The sequence below is a fragment of the Procambarus clarkii genome, chromosome 74, assembly GCF_040958095.1.
Source record: "Procambarus clarkii isolate CNS0578487 chromosome 74, FALCON_Pclarkii_2.0, whole genome shotgun sequence".
Taxonomy (NCBI): Eukaryota; Metazoa; Arthropoda; class Malacostraca; order Decapoda; family Cambaridae; genus Procambarus; species Procambarus clarkii.
In genome coordinates this window covers 13,116,246-13,136,257 of record NC_091223.1, presented here as the reverse complement: position 1 = coordinate 13,136,257, position 20,012 = coordinate 13,116,246, and the positions used below count along the sequence as shown (strand labels likewise).

At 46.7% G+C, this 20,012-nt stretch overlaps 1 protein-coding gene across 4 annotated transcripts in view; it reads left to right on the top strand.

Moving 5' to 3' along the window:
- The window catches only part of LOC123767324 (nucleolar protein dao-5), a 309,470-nt gene that overhangs the window by 200,945 nt on the left and 88,513 nt on the right, over nucleotides 1–20,012 (top strand). For all 4 annotated transcript variants that reach the window (XM_069312947.1, XM_045756912.2, XM_045756913.2 and 1 more), the window contains 3 exons: nucleotides 6,471–6,614; nucleotides 10,516–10,612; nucleotides 13,612–13,776. In XM_069312947.1, coding sequence (XP_069169048.1) covers nucleotides 6,471–6,614; nucleotides 10,516–10,612; nucleotides 13,612–13,776 — 406 coding nt within the window. The remainder of the gene's footprint in view (nucleotides 1–6,470; nucleotides 6,615–10,515; nucleotides 10,613–13,611; nucleotides 13,777–20,012) is intronic.

The following is a 20,012-nucleotide window of genomic DNA, read 5'->3' as shown; positions in this document are numbered from 1 at the left end:
AATTGTTACTTAACCTATTATAGGTATAGGTTAAGTAATAATTGTAATTACGAAGCAATAAGAAGCTTATCTTAAGATACTAACAAGGTTAGGTAAGGTCGGTGTTTTCTATGAAGCTTTTTAAGGGTATCTATTATGTTTAGTATGTCACCTATGCACGTAGTTAATAAGTCAATATTGACTATACGAATTTGTGAGAACGGGTTGGGGGACCATACCAAAATAAGTATGAAAATTCCACAAGTGGCAGACGCAAAAAAAAAAAAAATGCACCCAGATATGTACGAAGTCCTCCAGTTAGTCACAGAAAACGGTATGACGTTGATGGGGTAAAGTTGATGTGTAGTAATTAATTCAATACCCCCAAGGGGGGGGTGATGTTGACACGGTATTTAGAAATAAATACGTGAGAAGAGATTGTTGTATGCGGTACTCTCTCTTGTGTAAGCATTAGATTCAAGGCTCCTCCACGTTCATAGCTGGTAGACACTCACTGAGAATAGATAAGACTGAACAAAAATTGACTTTGCAGACTGACTGAGGTAGAGATAACTCAAAGTGTGAATGAGTAATTGATTGATCGATTGATTGGTGAAGATTAAGCCACCCAAAAGGTGGTACGGGCATGAATAGCCCGTAAGTGGTGGCCCTTTTGAGCCATTACCAGTATCAAGAGCTGATACTGGAGATCTGTGGAGGTGCGACTGCACCCTGCGGAGAGGTCGTGACCTCTGAGCAATTGTCTGGCCCCAAGGTGTCAATATAACACTTGTAAGGGATCAGGATAAGGATTTGGGATGGGACGGGGGAAAAAGAATGGTGCCCCAGCCACTTGGACGGTCCGGGATTGAACGCCGACCTGCATGGCGTGAGACTGTCGCTCTACCGTTCAGCCCAACCATAAAAAATAATTAATCTCTCCATTCTGAAGTGATTAATTATTATTTATGATCTGCAGATATTATTTACTGGGAAGGGGAGTTGTCTGGGATGGTAATTGTGGCGCAAATTGGTGATTGGTGAAAGTATTTTTATTTTCAATTTAGCGGCGTTGGGCAAGGCGACCCCGTGAGAGCGTGACCGCCACAGGCTGGCAAGCAGGCTGGCAAGCAGGCTGGCTGGCTGGCTGGCTGGCTGGCTGGCTGGCTGGCTGGCTGACTGGCTGGCTGACTGGCTGGCTGACTGGCTGGCTGGCTGGCTGGCAGGCTGTTAGTTAGCTAACACACTTTCATCAGTTAATATTATGTAACACAACCCGAGATAATATTAATATTGTTGTGTATATAGGTCAACGAGCGTACACTGCTTCACGGTGCGCTGCTCAGCGTACACAGTTCTCAGGTCGGCCGTACGCCGGGAGCACGCCTCGTGGTACGCCGGGAGCACGCCTCGTGGTACGCCGGGAGCACGCCTCGTGGTACGCCGGGAGCATTCCGTAAACACGTAGCTCAGTTAAGGTTATAGTTAAGTGGTTGAGCAGGTAAGACAAGCGAGGGCCACAGTACAGACGTGGGGACTGGACTGCTCTTTTTGTGCGGCATAATGTCAAGGCTGGCAGAGAGGTACATGATCTGGGGGAAGGTGGGGTGGGCTGTTATGGGGGGGGCTGTTGTGGGGGGCTGGTGTTGGGGGGGGTCGGTACTGGGGGAGGGAGTATTGCGTGGGTCGAAATAGAAGGAAGGGAAAGGAAAAGATCGAAGAGAATGTTCTTCCTTTAATTCATTTTTTCGTATCGTAATAGAGGGTTTTGACCCCCAAGTCTTGTGACCAAAGTAACGTGGAAACTTTTGGGAGGTGAAAGGCATGACCAGTGACCAGTAGAGGCTTGGCGCAGGCCCTTCTTCCTCCTCCTATTGTTAAACATCACAGGTACAGCAACGTCGTTATTTCCCTTGTTTGTTAATTCAATAATTCGACTAATTGAACTCGTGGGAATTGGCATTATTGGAGTTGAAACATTGTGCAGTGTGGGGGCTGCCTCGGCCAGTAACCCAGTGCCACTTTGTAAGTGGTTGCCTACCTGATGGCACTTGGGGCTGGTAAAAGTGGTGGAGGGAATATGTAGTTGGTGGTATGAGTGTGGTGGAGGCAGGTGGTTGGGGAGGGTCGTCAGTGGTCTAAAACGGTGGTATGATAATCAGACAAAGGGGCTATCGAACAGCTGATTTCCATTGTAATGTGAATTTTACCCTAAATATCGACGCCTTTCCACGGCTTCACCTGGCTAACCCCCCCCCCACCCTGCCTCACCTGGCTAACCCCCCCACCCTGCCTCACCTGGCTAACCCCCCCCCCCCCACCCTGCCTCACCTAGCAGGGTGATAGTCTTCGATTTGGCCACGGAAAAAGACACGATGTTTAACAGTGATAAATTATATGAGTAGTTAGGTATGGTGGAAACGAGGAACTTAAGCGAAATACAGGACGTAATCAGACCTACTCATAGAAGGAAAACAACATGCAAAAGATCACATGCAAACTCTCACAAGTCGAGCCTGGCCTCGGGCCGGGCTTGGGCAGTAGAACAACTCCCAGAACCTCATCAACCAGGTATCAACCAGGTATCAAGATCTGGGAATTATGATGTCTGACGACCTGACCACTTAGTGAACATAACCGAGCAAAGACATTATCGGGGAGGAATATGATAAGATGGATTATGACAACGTACTGAGACCCCCCCACCACAATGCTGATAATATTTAAATCACTGGGGCTGTCCCGTCTTGAGTATTGCTCGGTATTCACTGTCCCTGTCAGAGCAGGAGAGATCTCTGAGATAAGAGGGAATACAGAGAGCGCACACGCGCACACAGACACGATAACCCATCTAAATTATTGGGACCGTCTCAAAGCTCTCCAAATGTATTCTGGAAAGGAGACTAAGAGAGGTATCAAATAATACATAGAGGGAAGATAATGTACCAGTAGCGAGAGCACTCAGCGTAATATGGAGAAAGAGCCTGGATACAGGGGAGATACCAGCAGCACTTAAATCTGCAGATATAGCTCCGTTGCACAAGGGGGGGAGTAAAGCCTTGGCAAAAAATTATAGGCCAGTTGCACTAACATCACACATAATAAAAGTGTTTGAAAGAGTGATTAGGAATCAAATTTCTAGTTTTATGGAAAACAATGAATTGCACAATCCAGGACAACATGGATTTAGAGCGGGAAGATCCTGTCTGTCACAGTTACTCAACCACTATGACAAAATCACAGAAGCCCTAGAAGAAAAGCAAAATGCAGATGTTGTATACACAGACTTTGCAAAGGCGTTCGACAAATGTGACCATGGGGTGATAGCTCACAAAATGAGGTCAATGGGAATAACTGGAAAAGTAGGACGCTGGATACTCAATTTCCTGTCGAACAGAACACAAAGAGTAACAGTCAATCAGATAAAATCGAGTCCAAGCGATGTTAAAAGCTCTGTACCTCAAGGTACAGTCCTTGCACCGCTACTGTTCCTTATTCTCATATCTGATATAGACAAAAATACACGCCACAGCTTCGTGTCGTCCTTTGCAGATGACACAAAAATCAGCATGAAAATTACCTCTGCTGAAGACATTGAAAAACTACAAGCAGATGTCAACAAAGTTTTTGATTGGGCAGCAGAAAATAACATGATGTTTAACAGTGATAAATTTCAGGTACTCAGGTACGGCAAAAATGAGGATCTGAAACATAATACAGGGTACAAAACACAATCGAATCTTCCCATAGTAGGAAAACAGCATGTCAAGGATTTGGGAATAATGATGTCCGACGATCTAACGTTTAGGGAGCATAACCAAGCAAATATCGCGTCAGCCAGAAAAATGATCGGATGGATTACGAGAACTTTCAAATCCAGGGATCCCATCACAATGGTTGTACTCTTCAAGTCACTTGTGCTGTCCCGTCTCGAGTACTGCTCAGTACTCACTTCCCCCTTCAGAGCAGGAGAGATTGCTGAAATAGAGGGAATACAGAGAACATATACGGCACGCATAGACGAGATAAAACACCTAAATTATTGGGATCGTCTCAAAGCTCTCCAAATGTACTCTCTAGAAAGGAGACGAGAGAGATACCAAATAATATACACCTGGAAAATACTGGAGGGTCAGGTCCCAAATCTACACAGTAAAATAACAACGTACTGGAGTGAACGATATGGAAGAAAATGCAAGATTGAACCTGTGAAGAGCAGAGGTGTCATAGGCACAATCAGAGAGCACTGTATAAACATCAGGGGTCCGCGGTTGTTCAACGTCCTCCCAGCGAGCATAAGAAATATTGCCGGAACAACCGTGGACATCTTCAAGAGAAAACTGGACGGTTTTCTAAGAGAAGTTCCGGATCAGCCGGGCTGTGGTGGGTACGTGGCCCTGCGGGCCGCTCCAAGCAACAGCCTGGTGGACCAAACTCTCACAAGTCGAGCCTGGCCTCGGGCCGGGCTTGGGGAGTAGAAGAACTCCCAGAACCCCATCAACCAGGTATCAACCAGGTAATGGAAGACGGGTCCTAAATTTGCACAGTAGAATAACAACATACTGGAGCGAAAAATACGAAAGGAAATTCAGAATAGAACCAGTGAAAAGTAGAGGTGTCATCTTCTTGAGATGATTGTGCCATCTTAAGGTTATCTTGAGATGATTTCGGGGCTTTAGTGTCCCCGCGGCCCGGTCCTCGACCAGGCCTACACCCCCAGGAAGCAGCCCGTGACAGCTGACTAATACCCAAGTACCTATTTTACTGCTAGGTAACAGGGGCATAGGGTGAATGAAACTCTGCCCATTGTTTCTCGCCGGCGCCTGGGATCGAACCCAGGACCACAGGATCACGAGTCCAGCGTGCTGTCCGCTCGGCCGACCAGCTCCCATAGGCCATAGGCACAATCAGAGCACACTGTCAGCACGGGTGTTCACTACTCCTAGTAAGCTTTAGAAATATTTCCCGAACAAAGGTGGACTTTTTCAGAAAGCAATTGGATGGGTTCCTGCAAGAAGTGCTGGACCAACGGATGTGTAGGCCTGCCGGCCGCTCCAAGCAATAGCCTATTGGACCAAGTTAATTGTAGAAGAACTCGCGAAATCCTCTCCAGGTAAACTCCAGCGGGGACTCTGCCACAAACTTCCCGTTGCAGGGAGTAGAGAGCAAAGCTTCCTGGAATGGGAAATGGGGCAATATTCCCTAAAGTTAAGAGTTGCCTGCGGTCACGACGACCACAGTTTCCCGGGCCCGGGTAATTGGTGATCCAGGCTCCAGCTTGGTGCCCTACAGGCCACCACCATCCTCCTCCTCCTCCACACTGAGGGCTCCCAACCCGCCCGCTTTCACCCTGGCAACGTGTTTTTAATTTTTTTTAACTTTTGCCCCGAGGAGCGAGTCTATTGGGCAGCGCCACCTACGGTATCATGTTATATTGTGTACGAGGGCTCTGGCTCCAGAGTATCTGGCTCTGGCACTTCTCTCCCGACAATATTTCTTTATTTGAGATATATACAAGAGTTGTTACATTCTTGTACAGCCACTAGTACGCGTAGCGTTTCGGGCAGGTCCCTGGAATACGATCCCCGCCGCGAAGAATCGTTGTTACAACCAAGTACACATTTTACTGTTGCGTTAAACAGAGGCTACAGTTAAGGAATTGCGCCCAGTAAATCCTCCCCGGCCAGGATACGAACCCATGACATAGCGCTCGCGGAACGCCAGGCGAGTGTCTTACCACTACACCACGGAGACTGTTATATTGGGAGGATATTGAATAGCAGTCTTTCCCCTGTCCAGGACTGGAGCCGTCTTTGCAGCCAATGTGTTGTTAGTCGTGCTCAACGCTGGACGTTAGATTATAGGCTTCTTTGTGAAGATAAATGTTATTTTATTCAGAGTTGCATTATAAATACATCAAAAGGAAAATCTAAGAATGTGAGTAAGTGCACAAGCTTCGTTAAGGTAAGTTGAGGTGTTTACCCAGAGCGAGAGAAGTGTTATCTTGAGATAATTTCGGGGTTTTTAGTGTCCCCGCGGCCCGGTCCTCGGCCAGGCCTCCACCCCCAGGAAGCAGCCCGTGACAGCTGACTAACACCCAGGTACCTATTTTACTGCTAGGTAACAGGGGCATAGGGTGAAAGAAACTCTGCCCATTGTTTCTCGCCGGCGCCTGGGATCGAACCCAGGACCACAGGATCACAAGTCCAGCATGCTGTCCGCTCGGCCGACCGGCTCCCCTAGACCCAGTATAAACTGTAATGTTTGTATAACATTGCCTGAGAAACTACAGCACAAAAGGTAATGTATTATAGAACTACAAGTTCATGCAATCCTAGGATATATATATTTGTTTGGGCACCGTTCCTTTCCCTCCGTCCCATCCCAAATCCTTATCCTGACCCCCTTCCAAGTCGCAATGGCTTGACGCTTCCCCCTGATATTTCCCTCTTGTTTACTGATTGTATTGACTGTTGTTGTTGTTGTTGCAGAAGTTGAAGGGCGGGACGACAGCCGTGGTGGCACTGGTGCGGGAGAAGCGGCTGGTGGTGGCGTGGCTCGGCGACTCCCAAGCTCTCCTGGTCCGTCGCCGTCATCCCGTCAGAATGGTGGAGCCCCACAAGCCAGAGCTGCCCGTACGTATACCTGTCGCATACACACGCCTGTATACACCATACACACTCCTGTATACACCATGCACACTCCTGTATACACCATGCACACTCCTGTATACACCATGCACACTCCTGTATACACCATGCACACTCACCCACTTCCCCTCGTTCATATACAAACACACGCCCCCCTTCATAAACCACACTCACATACGCCACCCTAAAAATAAGATAAAATAGATAAAATAGTATATAACAACTATGGGAGATATACTTTTGAGCGTTGTAAAAGCATTACTGTCTTAAGTGAGGTGGTTGTGAGTGCTGGACACTCTTCAAATTCAGGTCCATGATGCCTTGTGCCTCACTGGTTACTCTGGGAAATGTGTCCGACTCCAGTGACTGTATCGGTCACTGTATCAGTCATAAGACACTGGGTATTGTGGAACTCTCTCCTGCAGATTTGTCCACAAATCTTTACTGTATTTCCAAGAGCAGCGCTACTTCTCAAGTCATGATTTAAGTTGATATATGGAGTAAATTTTCCAGGTAACAATGTAAGTTGCATTGTTTAAAATTTATGCTTGGACATGTGAATGAGTTTGGATGGATATATATAGTTGCTGCCACGTGTAGGATAATAGCTCTTCTGTTTCCTTTATTCTGACATTCTGATCCTTGTCTTGAATCCATCGGTAGCTCCTTGGAAACACTGCACCACTTGTGAATCATATTAGTTTTGTTTCTATACTTGCAATGATGTACAGGTGCATTCTTGAACCCTCTGTAGCAGTTTCTTAAATATAATCACAATAGCAGCCACATTCTTGCCTCTTGGGTGTGGTGGGTGTGGCTCTTGCTAGGTTGGTGTGATGCTTAGTAAGTGTGGGTGTGGTTTTTGTTGATGGTAATGCTTCTGAGTACGGCTTCAGTGTCGTGTACATGTGGTGGTGGCTACGCTGGTAACATGGGCAGAGAACATGATGCAGGGGTAATGGCCGCCTGCCACGCACGTTTTACCATTAATTAAGAGGAGTTTTGAGTGGATGAGACCACGCTAGGAGGATAGGTCGCCTTTTACAATGTTTATGCAATGGAGTTTACACTATATGAAACGTGTGAGAGCTTCCATGTGCTGCATAGCAAAGATATAGGCAAGAACTAACCAGGCTTTGGCTGTAGCAACCATCGGAACGGTGTGTTGCCAGTTAAGCCTGGAATGTTTAGGAGCGCGAGTACTGGAGATGCGACGGTCAACAGGGCAGGTGTGCCCAACCAGCCGTGACTTCCGGCAGGGACCACTCGACCCTGTAGCCCCGCGCACTGACCATCTCTCTCACCTCCTTCCACTTACTTCCTCGACCACACCCACCACTATACCCACCACCACTCTCACGACCACCACATCCCAATCTTCCAACAACTGGACACAAACCTTTATCTTGATGATTTCGGGGCTTTTTAGTGTCCCCGCGGCCCGGTCCTCGACCAGGCCTCCACCCCCAGGAAGCAGCCCGTGACAGCTGACTAACACCCTGGTACCTATTTTACTGCTAGGTAACAGGGGCATAGGGTGAAAGAAACTCTGCCCATTATTTCTTGCCGGCGCCTGGGGTCGAACCCAGGACCACAGGATCACAAGACCAGTGTGCTGTCCGCTCGGCCGACCGGCTCCCGGCTCCATTACGAAGTTATTCTGAATAAGTGAACAAGACAGTGTTGACAATAGTAATTGTTGCAGTTCTGACGATATTAAAAGATGAATTATAAAAGATGAGCCAGCCAACCACCATCCAACTACCAGCCAACCAGCCAACTCCCAGCCAACCACAACCACCACCGGATGCATCATTAACGTAGCTACTCTACTCGAATCTTTTCAGGAAGGAAATTCTGTTGTTCAGTGAATTGGCCGGCGGTTAATCCGTATACATACATAGAAGAAGGCAATTTGTATTCATTGTGGCCTCTTTATTATTCATTGGAACACGGCAAACAGAATTGGCGAGTCTCTGAAGAAATTTCGGTAGAAAACGTAGATTTAATTCCGTTCTCTGTAGTTGGTGGTGCAGTTCTGGGGGTAACTTTAGTATTCTTGATTGTGCATGGCTGTTGGTAGGAGGGAGTGTGTGCCGGCGTCGTCGTTGCTTTGATAGCGAGAGATGGTGGCGTTGGTGGCGAGCGGTAATGGTGTCATGTTGACAGGTTATACGAGGTTGCAATAGAGTGAATGTTGCCTCATTACGCAGTTTGTTATTGATTCAGGTTGTTGTTGCTGCACTAGTTGCCAAGGAGATAAATGAGTGTTGCATCACACTTGCTCAGTGTGGAGCGTGACGGGGGTGCAGCAGTGCACGAGTGACGCCCTCTTAACCACCTTGGACTAGGCTGGTGAAACTGTTGTGGAGTCCGGCTTGACGAGTCCGGCTTGACGAGTCCGGCTTGACGAGTCCGGCTTGACGAGTCCGGCCGACTGAGTCCGGCCTGACGAGTCCGGCTTGACGAGTCCGGCTTGACGAGTCCGGCTTGACGAGTCCGGCCGACTGAGTCCGGCCTGACGAGTCCGGCTTCACGCGGTCATCTAGTACTGACCTCGCCGCCAACCACTCGTGGAAGGAGCAAGCACCGGAAAAACTGTCTTAAGCTTCAGCAACTGTTCCCGTTTTGTTAATGACAGCAACAACAACCCGGTTTATGATGAAGTTCTTGTGAGGTTTCTCTTGCACTGCAAGTAATTTTGTCAGCGTCATTGTTGCAACTCGGCAAATGTAGATATTTTGCCCTTCATATATATATAATGGGTATCCACTTTATCCCCTGAAGGGCCAGGCAACAGTATGTTCTCTGTACTTGGCACTCCGTAAAGAATGCAACTGTTGCTTGTCGAACCAGAAACGTACGAACCCAAACAACCCACTGAACCTTTTGAGGCCGATAAGTAAATACGGATAGTATTGCGATGCTTCAATTTTTTTACTAATACGTCGCATTATTTTTTTTACAAATTGGTTGATTCCGTCAACAAATGCGACGAAGTAAGCGAGAGGACGAGTTAAACAATCCCACGCCAGGCTTTGGGAATAAATTGCTTTAGAAAACGAGTAAACATTAAAGCTTTATAGGACCATACTTTCACGCCCCATTGATTTATTCTTTTCATTAAATTGTCAAACTCATTCAATGTGTATAATTATGCTTCATTTTTTGTCTCTGGGTCGGAAGACCATGGAGTAAACCAGCACGCGGTGCAGGACCACCAGACTGGTAGTGACCTCTACCCTGGTCCTGGTAGACTGGTCCTGGTAGACTGGTCCTTGTAGACTGGTCCTGGTGGTGGAACCAGGACGAGTGATACATGTGTCACAGATGATTACTGAGCTGTGTAACACCCACCCGCCTCAAAGCTGAATTACAAGACATACACATTAGGGATATCTGTGCTCTATGCACAGTAATGCTAAATGGGTGGGTAGTGAAGGGGGCTGTCTGAAGTGTTAAAAAAACAAATATACAAAAAAACAATGCAATACAAAAATCTATCCACGGAAAGTGCACAACCTTTTGAGACAAATACAAAAACTGGGTCCAAGGTCAAGTGAAAGGAATACAGACGGTTCTTGAAGGACTGGGGATCAAAGGGGCTGATGTAAACATGTGACGGTCCACTCCGCACGACGGCTGTCTCACACAAGTGACAGTGATGGACAGCGTCCAGCTCTTTGGTGTGTGAAAGGTAGTAAATAGAGGCTCAAGTGCGGGTACCATGAGATCACACGGGCACGCCATAGGCCAGTGCTTCAGAGCACGAACCCAGAGAGAGAGAGCGCGAGAGAGAGCGCGAGAGAGAGCGCGAGAGACGAGAGAAAGCGCGAGAGCGCGCGATACAGGTGGAGGTATATTGATTGTTGATGTTTGTTCACAGGTGGAGCGCGAACGAGTGGAGGAGATGGGAGGCTGTGTCATTAACATCCAAGGAACGTGGCGCGTCCTGGGTCAGCTGGCTGTCTCCAGGGCTATAGGTCAGTACTCTCTCCTCCACACACTACCTGGGTCAGTACTCTCTCCTCTGTTACCTATCGTTCGTTACGGCTCATGACCCTACAGCAGCCAAGCTTTAATTACGTCTAGGGATACCACTGCTGCTCTCTAAAGCGGGTCACCAGTATAACCCCATGAATGATAACAGGCTAAGACTTAAAAGTATTTCTCCCTTAGGACTGAAGAATTATACATATAACTTATAATATATATATTCAAAACAGTATAATATAAAAACACAGATGGTAAAGTTAACTTATACAACAAACCAAAAATATTGTCATCTCACTTAATATAACATAATAAAATATGGCACAACTTGAATGTTATAGACTTATCTCCCACATGTTATTCCTTCGAGTCCCGTTCAGCTACTGAACTCTCGCTCTGTCGCTTACCCCTAATTCTCTCCCGTCTGCCTCATCCCAGGATGAGGGATGGAAACTAAGGACTTTTTAATATTTAAAACTAATTGAACAACCACTTGTTCTCAAAACACATAAGACTGCAAATTACATATAAAAGTTACTTACAAAATATATAAGTACAATGCCACCGGCTTAATTGCAGAACATAAACAATTACCTAAACTAAATAAAAGTGACATCTGGAACTCCCAACTGAACAGGTCCAGCTTCCCGAATTTAATCAGGTATTAGACGTGTGCAAAGCAACCGCGCTCCTGTCTCCACTGACGCTGCCACACCACACGATAATTTACAAAAACACAATGTGTGTACATATACAGGCAATGACATAATGGAACAAAAAAAGTTATTTTAAAGTTATATACGTATTCTGCTCTCTCTCTCTCTCTCTCTCTCTCTCTCTCTCTCTCTCTCTCTCTCTCTCTCTCTCTCTCTCTCTCTCTCTCTCTCTCTCTCTCTCTCTCTCTCTGGCTCTCTCTCCTCTCTCTCTCTCTCTCTCTCTCTCTCTCTCTCTCTCTCTGGCTCTCTCTCCTCTCTCTCTCTCTCTCTCTCTCTCTCTCTCTCTCTCTCTCTCTCTCTCTCTCTCTCTCTCTCTCTCTCTCTCTCTCTTTGTACCCATCACCCCCTTCCCTTTATCCTCCCCTCCCCTCCCCACGCCAACTTCCAATGTCTGGGGTTTACGCTCACCAGACTTGGTCTAAAGTTATCGACCTGCCCGTCAACTCCAGCCTCCGTTCTCAACTTGTTTGCTGCGCGCTCTTCCGCGTTCTACGTCGTCTCTCAAGGCCAGTTGTCCGATGTGTCTAACGCCAGCTGTATTGTGCGTTTATCACCTTAGTTTAGCTCATTTAATATGCACCCCGTACCCATCCTGTGAGTGGTATTAATGCCCATATCCATCCTGTGAGTGGTATTGTTGCCCATATCCATCCTGTGAGTGGTATTAGTGCCCATACCCATCCTGTGAGTGGTATTAATGCCCATATCCATCCTGTGAGTGGTATTAGCTCCCCATACCCATCCTGTGAGTGGTATTAATGCCCATATCCATCCTGTGAGTGGTAGTGGCTCCCCATACCCATCCTGTGAGTGGTAGCGGGTCCCCATACCCATCCTGTGAGTGGTATTAATGCCCATATCCATCCTGTGAGTGGTAGTGGCTCCCCCATACCCATCCTATGAGTGGTAGCGGGTCCCCATACCCATCCTGTGAGTGGTATTAATGCCCATATCCATCCTGTGAGTGGTATTAATGCCCATACCCATCCTGTGAGTGGTATTAATGCCCATATCCATCCTGTGAGTGGTAGTGGCTCCCCATACCCATCCTGTGAGTGGTATTAGTACCTATACCCATCCTGTGAGTGGTAGTGGGTCCCCATATCCATCCTGTGAGAGGGTATTTGTCAGAATAATGTTTGCTTTAGTCTCCCCCCGAATGGTGCGCGAGTTCCATTTTTTTTAGATTCATTTTCTTATAAGTATACTGGGGTGACTTATCTATTGGACAACGCCACTAGTAACTCAGATCGTATGGGAAGAAAAGGTTCTGTATTAATATGAAAGTGAGGAAGTATATACAAACTGTGAGGGCCTTGGGCGACTTGTTTTGTCCCCATAAGGCAACTGTTGAGTTGCGTCAGTGGATCGTGGATTCACCAAACTATTGTGTCTTTGGCAGTACAGTCGGATTCGTTATAGTCTTGCGTTATGAAGTTTCGAAGCCCATGAACTGTTTAATGAATACATATTAAGCCTCCATGATTGGGGAAAGATGTACAGGTTTCGTATGGGGACACGTAAATGCCTGATGAATCCTGGTCGTATGAATTACGGTTCTTGGTCGAGATTAGTTGTGTGAAATACATTTATCGACCTCAGTGTCATGACTCACCCCATCTTAATCTTTAACTTAGAAGTTCGTCATATATGTGTTAAGTGTTCAGTTTTAGAAGTAAGTGATTGACATCAGACATGTCACACTCAACCCCAGCACTGTGAGGCAATACTTAACCTCAAGTATTTACTGAAGGAAGCCACAAATAGCTTACCGGGGCCTTCGGCAAATTTAATATGATGAGAATACCTCAGGATTTCCAGGGCAACCAAGATCTTCATCCAATTTTAACCTGAAAAAAGAGCGACGGCCCTACTTCTTGTAGGTTGGCGTCGAGTCCCGATGGTCAAAGTGGTTGGGCACCGTTCCTTCCCTTCATCCTATCCTAAATCCTAATCCTTGTCTCACTTTCCATGTGCAATATAGTCATGATGGCTTAGTGTTGTCTCCTTATAATTATCTTGCCCTCAAGAAGTCCACAGAGACCTCCCACAATTTTCATGTTATCTGTAATTGTTTTCCCCTGCCACTAGTGCTAGAACTAATGCTAGAACTTGTGCTAGTAGTACTGGTGCTAGAAGTTGTGCTAATAGCACTAGCACTAGTGCTGATAGCACTGTAAATACAGGTATCTGATGCATTATCTAGTGGCGTCGATCTGTGCTTATGGCAGGTGTAATGAGTACTAATGAGAGGCATCTTGTGTTTACATCAGGTGACCGGGAGTACAAGCCCTACGTGTCGTCCGAGTGCGACATCAAGTCCCTGGAGATAGAGGGTGACGAAGATTTCCTGATCCTGGCTTGCGATGGCCTCTGGGACACCCTCAGCCCCGAGGCCGCCGTCAACGTCGTCTATGCATACCTCACCCACAATGACGGTAAGTCTATCTTCCTGGCAATATGTATTTTTGATTTAGCGAAGTCCATCTTAATAGTGGTTCTTGGTTGGGGACGTTTTCTTTGACATAAGACAGGCGTCAGTATTTTCACAAAGAAAACGGATGGTTGGTGCGAGGGTCTAATGTGTGACTGAAGCAATTGTTGATACAATGTTCGTTTCCCATTGCTGGAGACAACAAGCTTTTTAGGCTTAGCGATTCCCCGTATGACCTATCTTGAGATGATTTCGGGGCTTTAGTGTCCCCGCGGCCCGGTCCTCGACCAGGCCTTCACCCCCAGGAAGCAGCCCGTGACAGCTGACTAACACCCAGGTACCTATTTACTGCTAGGTAACAGGGGCATAGGGTGAAAGAAACTCTGCCCATTGTTTCTCGCCGGCGCCTGGGATCGAACTCAGGACCACAGGATCACAAGTCCAGCGTGCTGTCCGCTCGGCCGACCGGCTCCCTACCTAGTGATTGTAGGGAACCGGCTACCTAGACCAGCAACTGACCTTAACTTGTGTGCAACCCACAACAGCTGTCCCGGGTGCCTGCTGCTAGATGAACAGAGGCATCGGGTGTAAGGACTCGTGCTCTAACATCTCCGTCCTGCATGGGAATCGAACCCGTCAAGTTCCAGTTGTGAATCGACTGTGCTTGCCACTGTGCAACACACACCTTATCCAGTTTTTTAGTGACCATAGTGTTTATCTTTGTGAGTATGCCTTAAAGTTTGCCCTTAAACTTGATATCTCAATAGAAATACAATGGGAGTAAACTCGATCCTTAAACTTATTTTTTTTTGTTTTGTTGGTCCCTTCAGCTTGTGTTTGTCTTGTTTTTTTGTTTGTTTTAGACGGAATCGAAATCTGGGAAGAAAATAATGTGGTTTGTCAATCATATCCTCTTGTGAGGCACTGGGTGTGGGAGACAATAGCCGCCTCCCCTCGGCCTCTCGGCTTCCCCTCGGCCTCTCCAACACCGACGCCCCTCGCCCTCTGTGGCGCCAAAACAGATGTTAGGTGCGCGCGTGAATGACGGGGAGTGCGTGCACTCGCCTGTAAATGGTGCATCATTGGGGGTGCGTAACTCTGCCTCTGGCGTGACATTTACTGTGTTAAGAGGTCTTGGTATGGCTCGATGCACTCAACCTACAAATCTTGCGAGAAAGGTAGCGACATCTTACGACCGGAAGTGTTGCAGTTGAATCTGAGCTCCTGCCCAAAAAAATGGTCATACAGACCAATGCTGAATTAAATCTGAATAAGTGCAAATTAATGGGAACGGGTAGGAGGAGGCTACAGGAGGACAGAGGGAAACACCGCTCTCAGACAAGGGGGGGGGGGAATAATATGACCTTGGAAGCTACACCTCCAGTCTACTGCACAAGTGTACATGAACGGAAACACAGATGCATAGGCTAAGTTGACACTTGTGTTTGCCTGTTACAATACTATATAAAGGAATCATTGAGAGAACACTAAACACGGCTCCTAAACCCAATCCCAGATTAAATGAACAAATCCACAAGGGGCCGTGTCGAGAATTCGAACCTGCGTCCGGGAGCATCCCAGACACTGCCTTAATCGACTGAGCTACGACAGGGTAAAAGGGTTGAAACCGAAGTTCTACTGAACTTACTGGATCGAATCCTCGTCACGGCCCTTGTGGATTTGTTCATTTGATGCATCACGTTAGTGTGATCTCTGTGTGTGCCAATCCCAGATTATTCAGTGGTTCACGGAATTCATACTTTTAAAGGCTTCAGCTTGGGGCGGGTCAAAATTTTATGAGGCGGCAGGATGCAGAACTTTGAGTTGACATTAGACATTGTAGCGGGAGTGGCTGGATGGGTGACCTCATCCTTATAAACGCGTATCCCCAGTAAAGACATTAACAAGGCAACCGCTGAACGACCATCGGGTTAACCGTGAACCTTAATAGTCATAATGGCCTTATACTTTCTCCTCGTAATTTAATTTTTAGATCTCGCGCGCGCGCACGCACGCACGCACACGCACACACACACACACACACACACACACACACACACACACACACACACACACACACACACACACACACACACACACACACACACACTTGCTCTCTCTCTCTCTCTCTCTACCCTTCTCTCTCTCTACCCTTCTCTCTCTCTCCCCTTCTCTCTCTCTCCCCTTCTCTCTCTCTCTCCCCTTCTCTCTCTCTCTCCCCTTCTCTCTCTCTCTCCCCTTCTCTCTCTCTCTCCCCTTCTCTCTCTCTCTCCCCTTCTCTCTCTCTCTCCCCTTCTCTCTCTCTCTCTCCCCTTCTCTCTCTCTCTCCCCTTCTCTCTCTCTCCCCCCTCCCTCCCTCCCTCCCTCCCCAAGGTCCCCTGGGTGACTGTACCGCCGCCAGCCAGACATATCGACCCACCATACACTGTACCTGGCCGTCTCCTTACCTACTGGTGTTGTCGTCGTCACTTCTCGCCCCACCATACCTCCCACGCTCCTAAAACACGCAGTACTTGTTATCATGGATATCCTGTTGTGGGTATTCTGTCGTTGAAGCAGGACGCTGGATGCCAGTTGTGGTTGCTCGGCTGTTTGTTGGTCGAGCAGGTGTTCCTCTGGCTAAGAGAGCTGCCCCTTCCTCTCGGGGTCCCCGGTCTTTTGTATGAGGTTGAGGGACCCCCGCTGGACCTGTCCGAGGGGCTGTTCATGTGGGTTCCTGCGTCTCCCTCTTGTGTCCTGGCGTTGGAAAGGCGGCCATTGCGCCGTCGTCTCCTTGTTCCGGAGGGGGTGGGTTTAGGCAGTCTGCTGGGAGGAGGAGGGAGGGGGACTTAATTAACCTTGGGTATATCTTGTATTTGCACTGGGAGATAACTTTCTTAGCGTTATCATAGTCTACATTTCAGTTTTCCTCTGACGGCCTGCGTTTGGGTTATTTAAGTGCCACTTCCGCCCCATCCTCAAGGAACATAACATTACCATAAAGAGAGTAAGGGGAGGGGCGGTGATGGAGGCCCCGTGTTGCTGCTGCACCCGTCCACTAGGGTGTGGTAGTGGGTATACCAGGCTGCTGCCCCCGTCCACTATGGTGTGGTAGTGGGTATACCAGGCTGCTGCCCCCGTCCACTAGGGTGTAGTAGTGGGTATACCAGGCTGCTGCACCCGTCCACTAGGGTGTGGTAGTGGGTATACCAGGCTGCTGCCCCCGTCCACTATGGTGTGGTAGTGGGTATACCAGGCTGCTGCACCCGTCCACTAGGGTGTAGTAGTGGGTATACCAGGCTGCTGCACCCGTCCACTAGGGTGTGGTAGTGGGTATACCAGGCTGCTGCACCCGTCCACAAGGGTGTGGGTGTTGGTGAAGGTGATATTTAGATGCAAGAGCTGATGCTAGTATTTTAAGACTATTCAGTCTAAGCTCCGTAGTATTAGGACAAAATAAATATGGTGTAGAAGGCCTATAATGTTGGACCGCTAGACATTTATATGAATACATTGCCGACATTACGGGTAGTTGCTCTGGAGAAGAATTTTAGAAGCTAAAAGAATTGTACTATTTGGTAAAGATCTTGATAGTGAGATGAATAAGGAATATTTTCAAGCAATAAAGACTAATGTAACAGCAAGGGAGCTACTCATGGGGCGTGCCTCTCTGCTCACCTACATGTGCTTGCAGGGTCGAGCTCGGCTCCCAGCCCCGCCTTCCCGGCGCTCTTAGATTAATGCAATCATTCATTTCTCACACTTGTGTCATGTTTACGTTTAAAACTTTGAATTTAATTAGCTTCAATGACTTGTGTCTAACTTATTCACTTATTAACAACTCTTAAGACTGAAAAAGTTCTTTCTGACGTCTCTGACTCATTTGCGTCTCTAGTTTCCATCCATGACCCCTCGTTCTGTCGTACTTAGCTGTAAACAATGCTGCTTTGTCGATTCCCCTTAGGATCATATACGTCGTTATCATGTCGCCCTCTATCTCTCCAATCCTCCAGTGTGGGAAGGGCGAGTTATCTGTCTTTCCTCATAGCTCAGTTTTTTTCAGCTCAGGAAAGTCTCGTTGCATATCTTAGAATCTTTTTCTAGTTTCTCTTAGTCGTTTTTCAGGTAGGGGGTTCCATGCTGGGGATGCATATTCAAGAGTGGGTCTTTCCTTCATTGTATATAAGGCCAGGAAAGCCCTATTATCCAAGTTTCTGAAGGATACACGGACGTTGGCCAGTATGCCATTTGGTGGTGGTGTTATTATATATATATATATATACATATATATATATATATATGTGTATATATATATATATATATATATATATATATATATATATATATATATATATATATATATATGTATATATATATGTATATATATATATATATATATATATATATATATATATATATATATATATATATATGTGTGTGTGTGTGTGTTATATATGTTTATTCAGGAAGGGTACATACATACAAGTAATGTTACATTAATGGATCGATATATAGATAGAGCTAGTACATACAATGCCTAAAGCCACTATTACGCAATGCGTTTCGGGCAGCAATTTTTCTTCTGCTAATGTAGCTTTCTGGCATCAGAGATAAGGTTATGTCCACTCCCAGGTCTCTTTCCTTTTCTGGTTGAATAGTCTTGTCTTCCCTGCATCCTATACTGCTGTACTGGTCTGAACATTCCAGTTCCAATCCTCATAACTTAACATTTGGTTGGGTTAAATTATAGCAGTCATTTTTCAGACCACTTGTGGAATATGTCTAAATCCGTTTGCAATGTATCACAATCTATCCGTCTTGATTCTTATCATTAGTTTTGCATCATCTGCAAACATTGATACTAAGGAGTCATTTCCTGTGTTCAGAGCATTGACCTATTACAAACAGGATGGGCTCTAGAAGGAGACCTTGTGCTATACTCCATTCCTAACCTCTCCTCACTCGGGTACGTAGGTAGTGGTTATCTTGAGATGACTGATTTGATTTGATTTTGATTTAGTGATAGATCACTAAGTCATCTATCATCTTAGTGATAGATGACTTATTTTTATTAACATCTCTATTGATTAAAATAAAATGTTTGCCGAATTGGAGTAATTCAATGAGGTTTTATTACAGTGGGAATACTGTTTATATTCACTGCCACACAGGACAGTGGAGATCCATAGACAAGAGGTCTAAATTCTAGATTTAAACACGTATATATTTCACTAGGTTGCAATCTACTACACCAGATAGAATCCAGGTTTTAATTTCCAAATATATGTAAATACAAAGTTGTACTGTTGACCGCCTCCCAGGCCAGGGTGGAGGCCCTCAGTGGCGGCGTTGGCCACGGGTGTAAACAATAAAAGTGTGTAGTTATTACCAGTAATATAGTCACAATGTAAACATGTTGTAACTTAGGTTAGCAGCATGTTAACTCATCGTCTGCATTAGGTTAGCAGCATTGTACAGGACCAGGCAGGAGTTGTGTAGGTAATGATGTTACAGTTGTCGATGAAGTAGTGCCCGAGGGGTGACGCTTGTAGTGGATCAGTGTGTGCTGCTACATTGGTGAGGCAGTTACTGTGTGCACTGGTTTCTGCACCCACCACACACCCGCCACACACCCGCCACACACCCGCCACACACCCGCCACACACCCGCCACACACCCGCCACACACCCGCCACACACCCGCCACACACCCACTACACATCCACCTAAACCACACACCCACTATAACTTTTTTCTATAGTAATTTGTTTTGTTAGTTTTGCTGGTAAGGGCGAGTTTGTTTGTGAGCGTCATTGATGCCACGAGCGAACACAGGTCATAACACCTGGTACAACACCTGCAGTAAGAACACCTGCATTAAGAACACACGCTCTCACTCCCACCAAGACGTAGTCTAGATTTGCTTAACTGTCTCAACTCTCAAGCTTTCGTTATCTTGCGAGTGCAAATTGGGGAAAATTTAGTAAGAAGAGTATTTATATATATAACCAATCGGGAATTTCCAGCTCAAACTACGTGGGATTTAATATACATCACATGTTGGGAGCTTTGGGTGAGCAGAGTCCAATTACGGCCCCCAGGGGGGAGTCGGTCTCTTATGAGGCAGCTGCTACACCTCCGCTGCTCAGTTGTCACTTCCATCAGGACTCTCCATGGGCGGTACTTGCATCCCAGACGTTTTCTGGCTATTAGTCTCTCCCTAGTCCACCACCTGTCCGTTAGTTATTATGGGGCTACACCC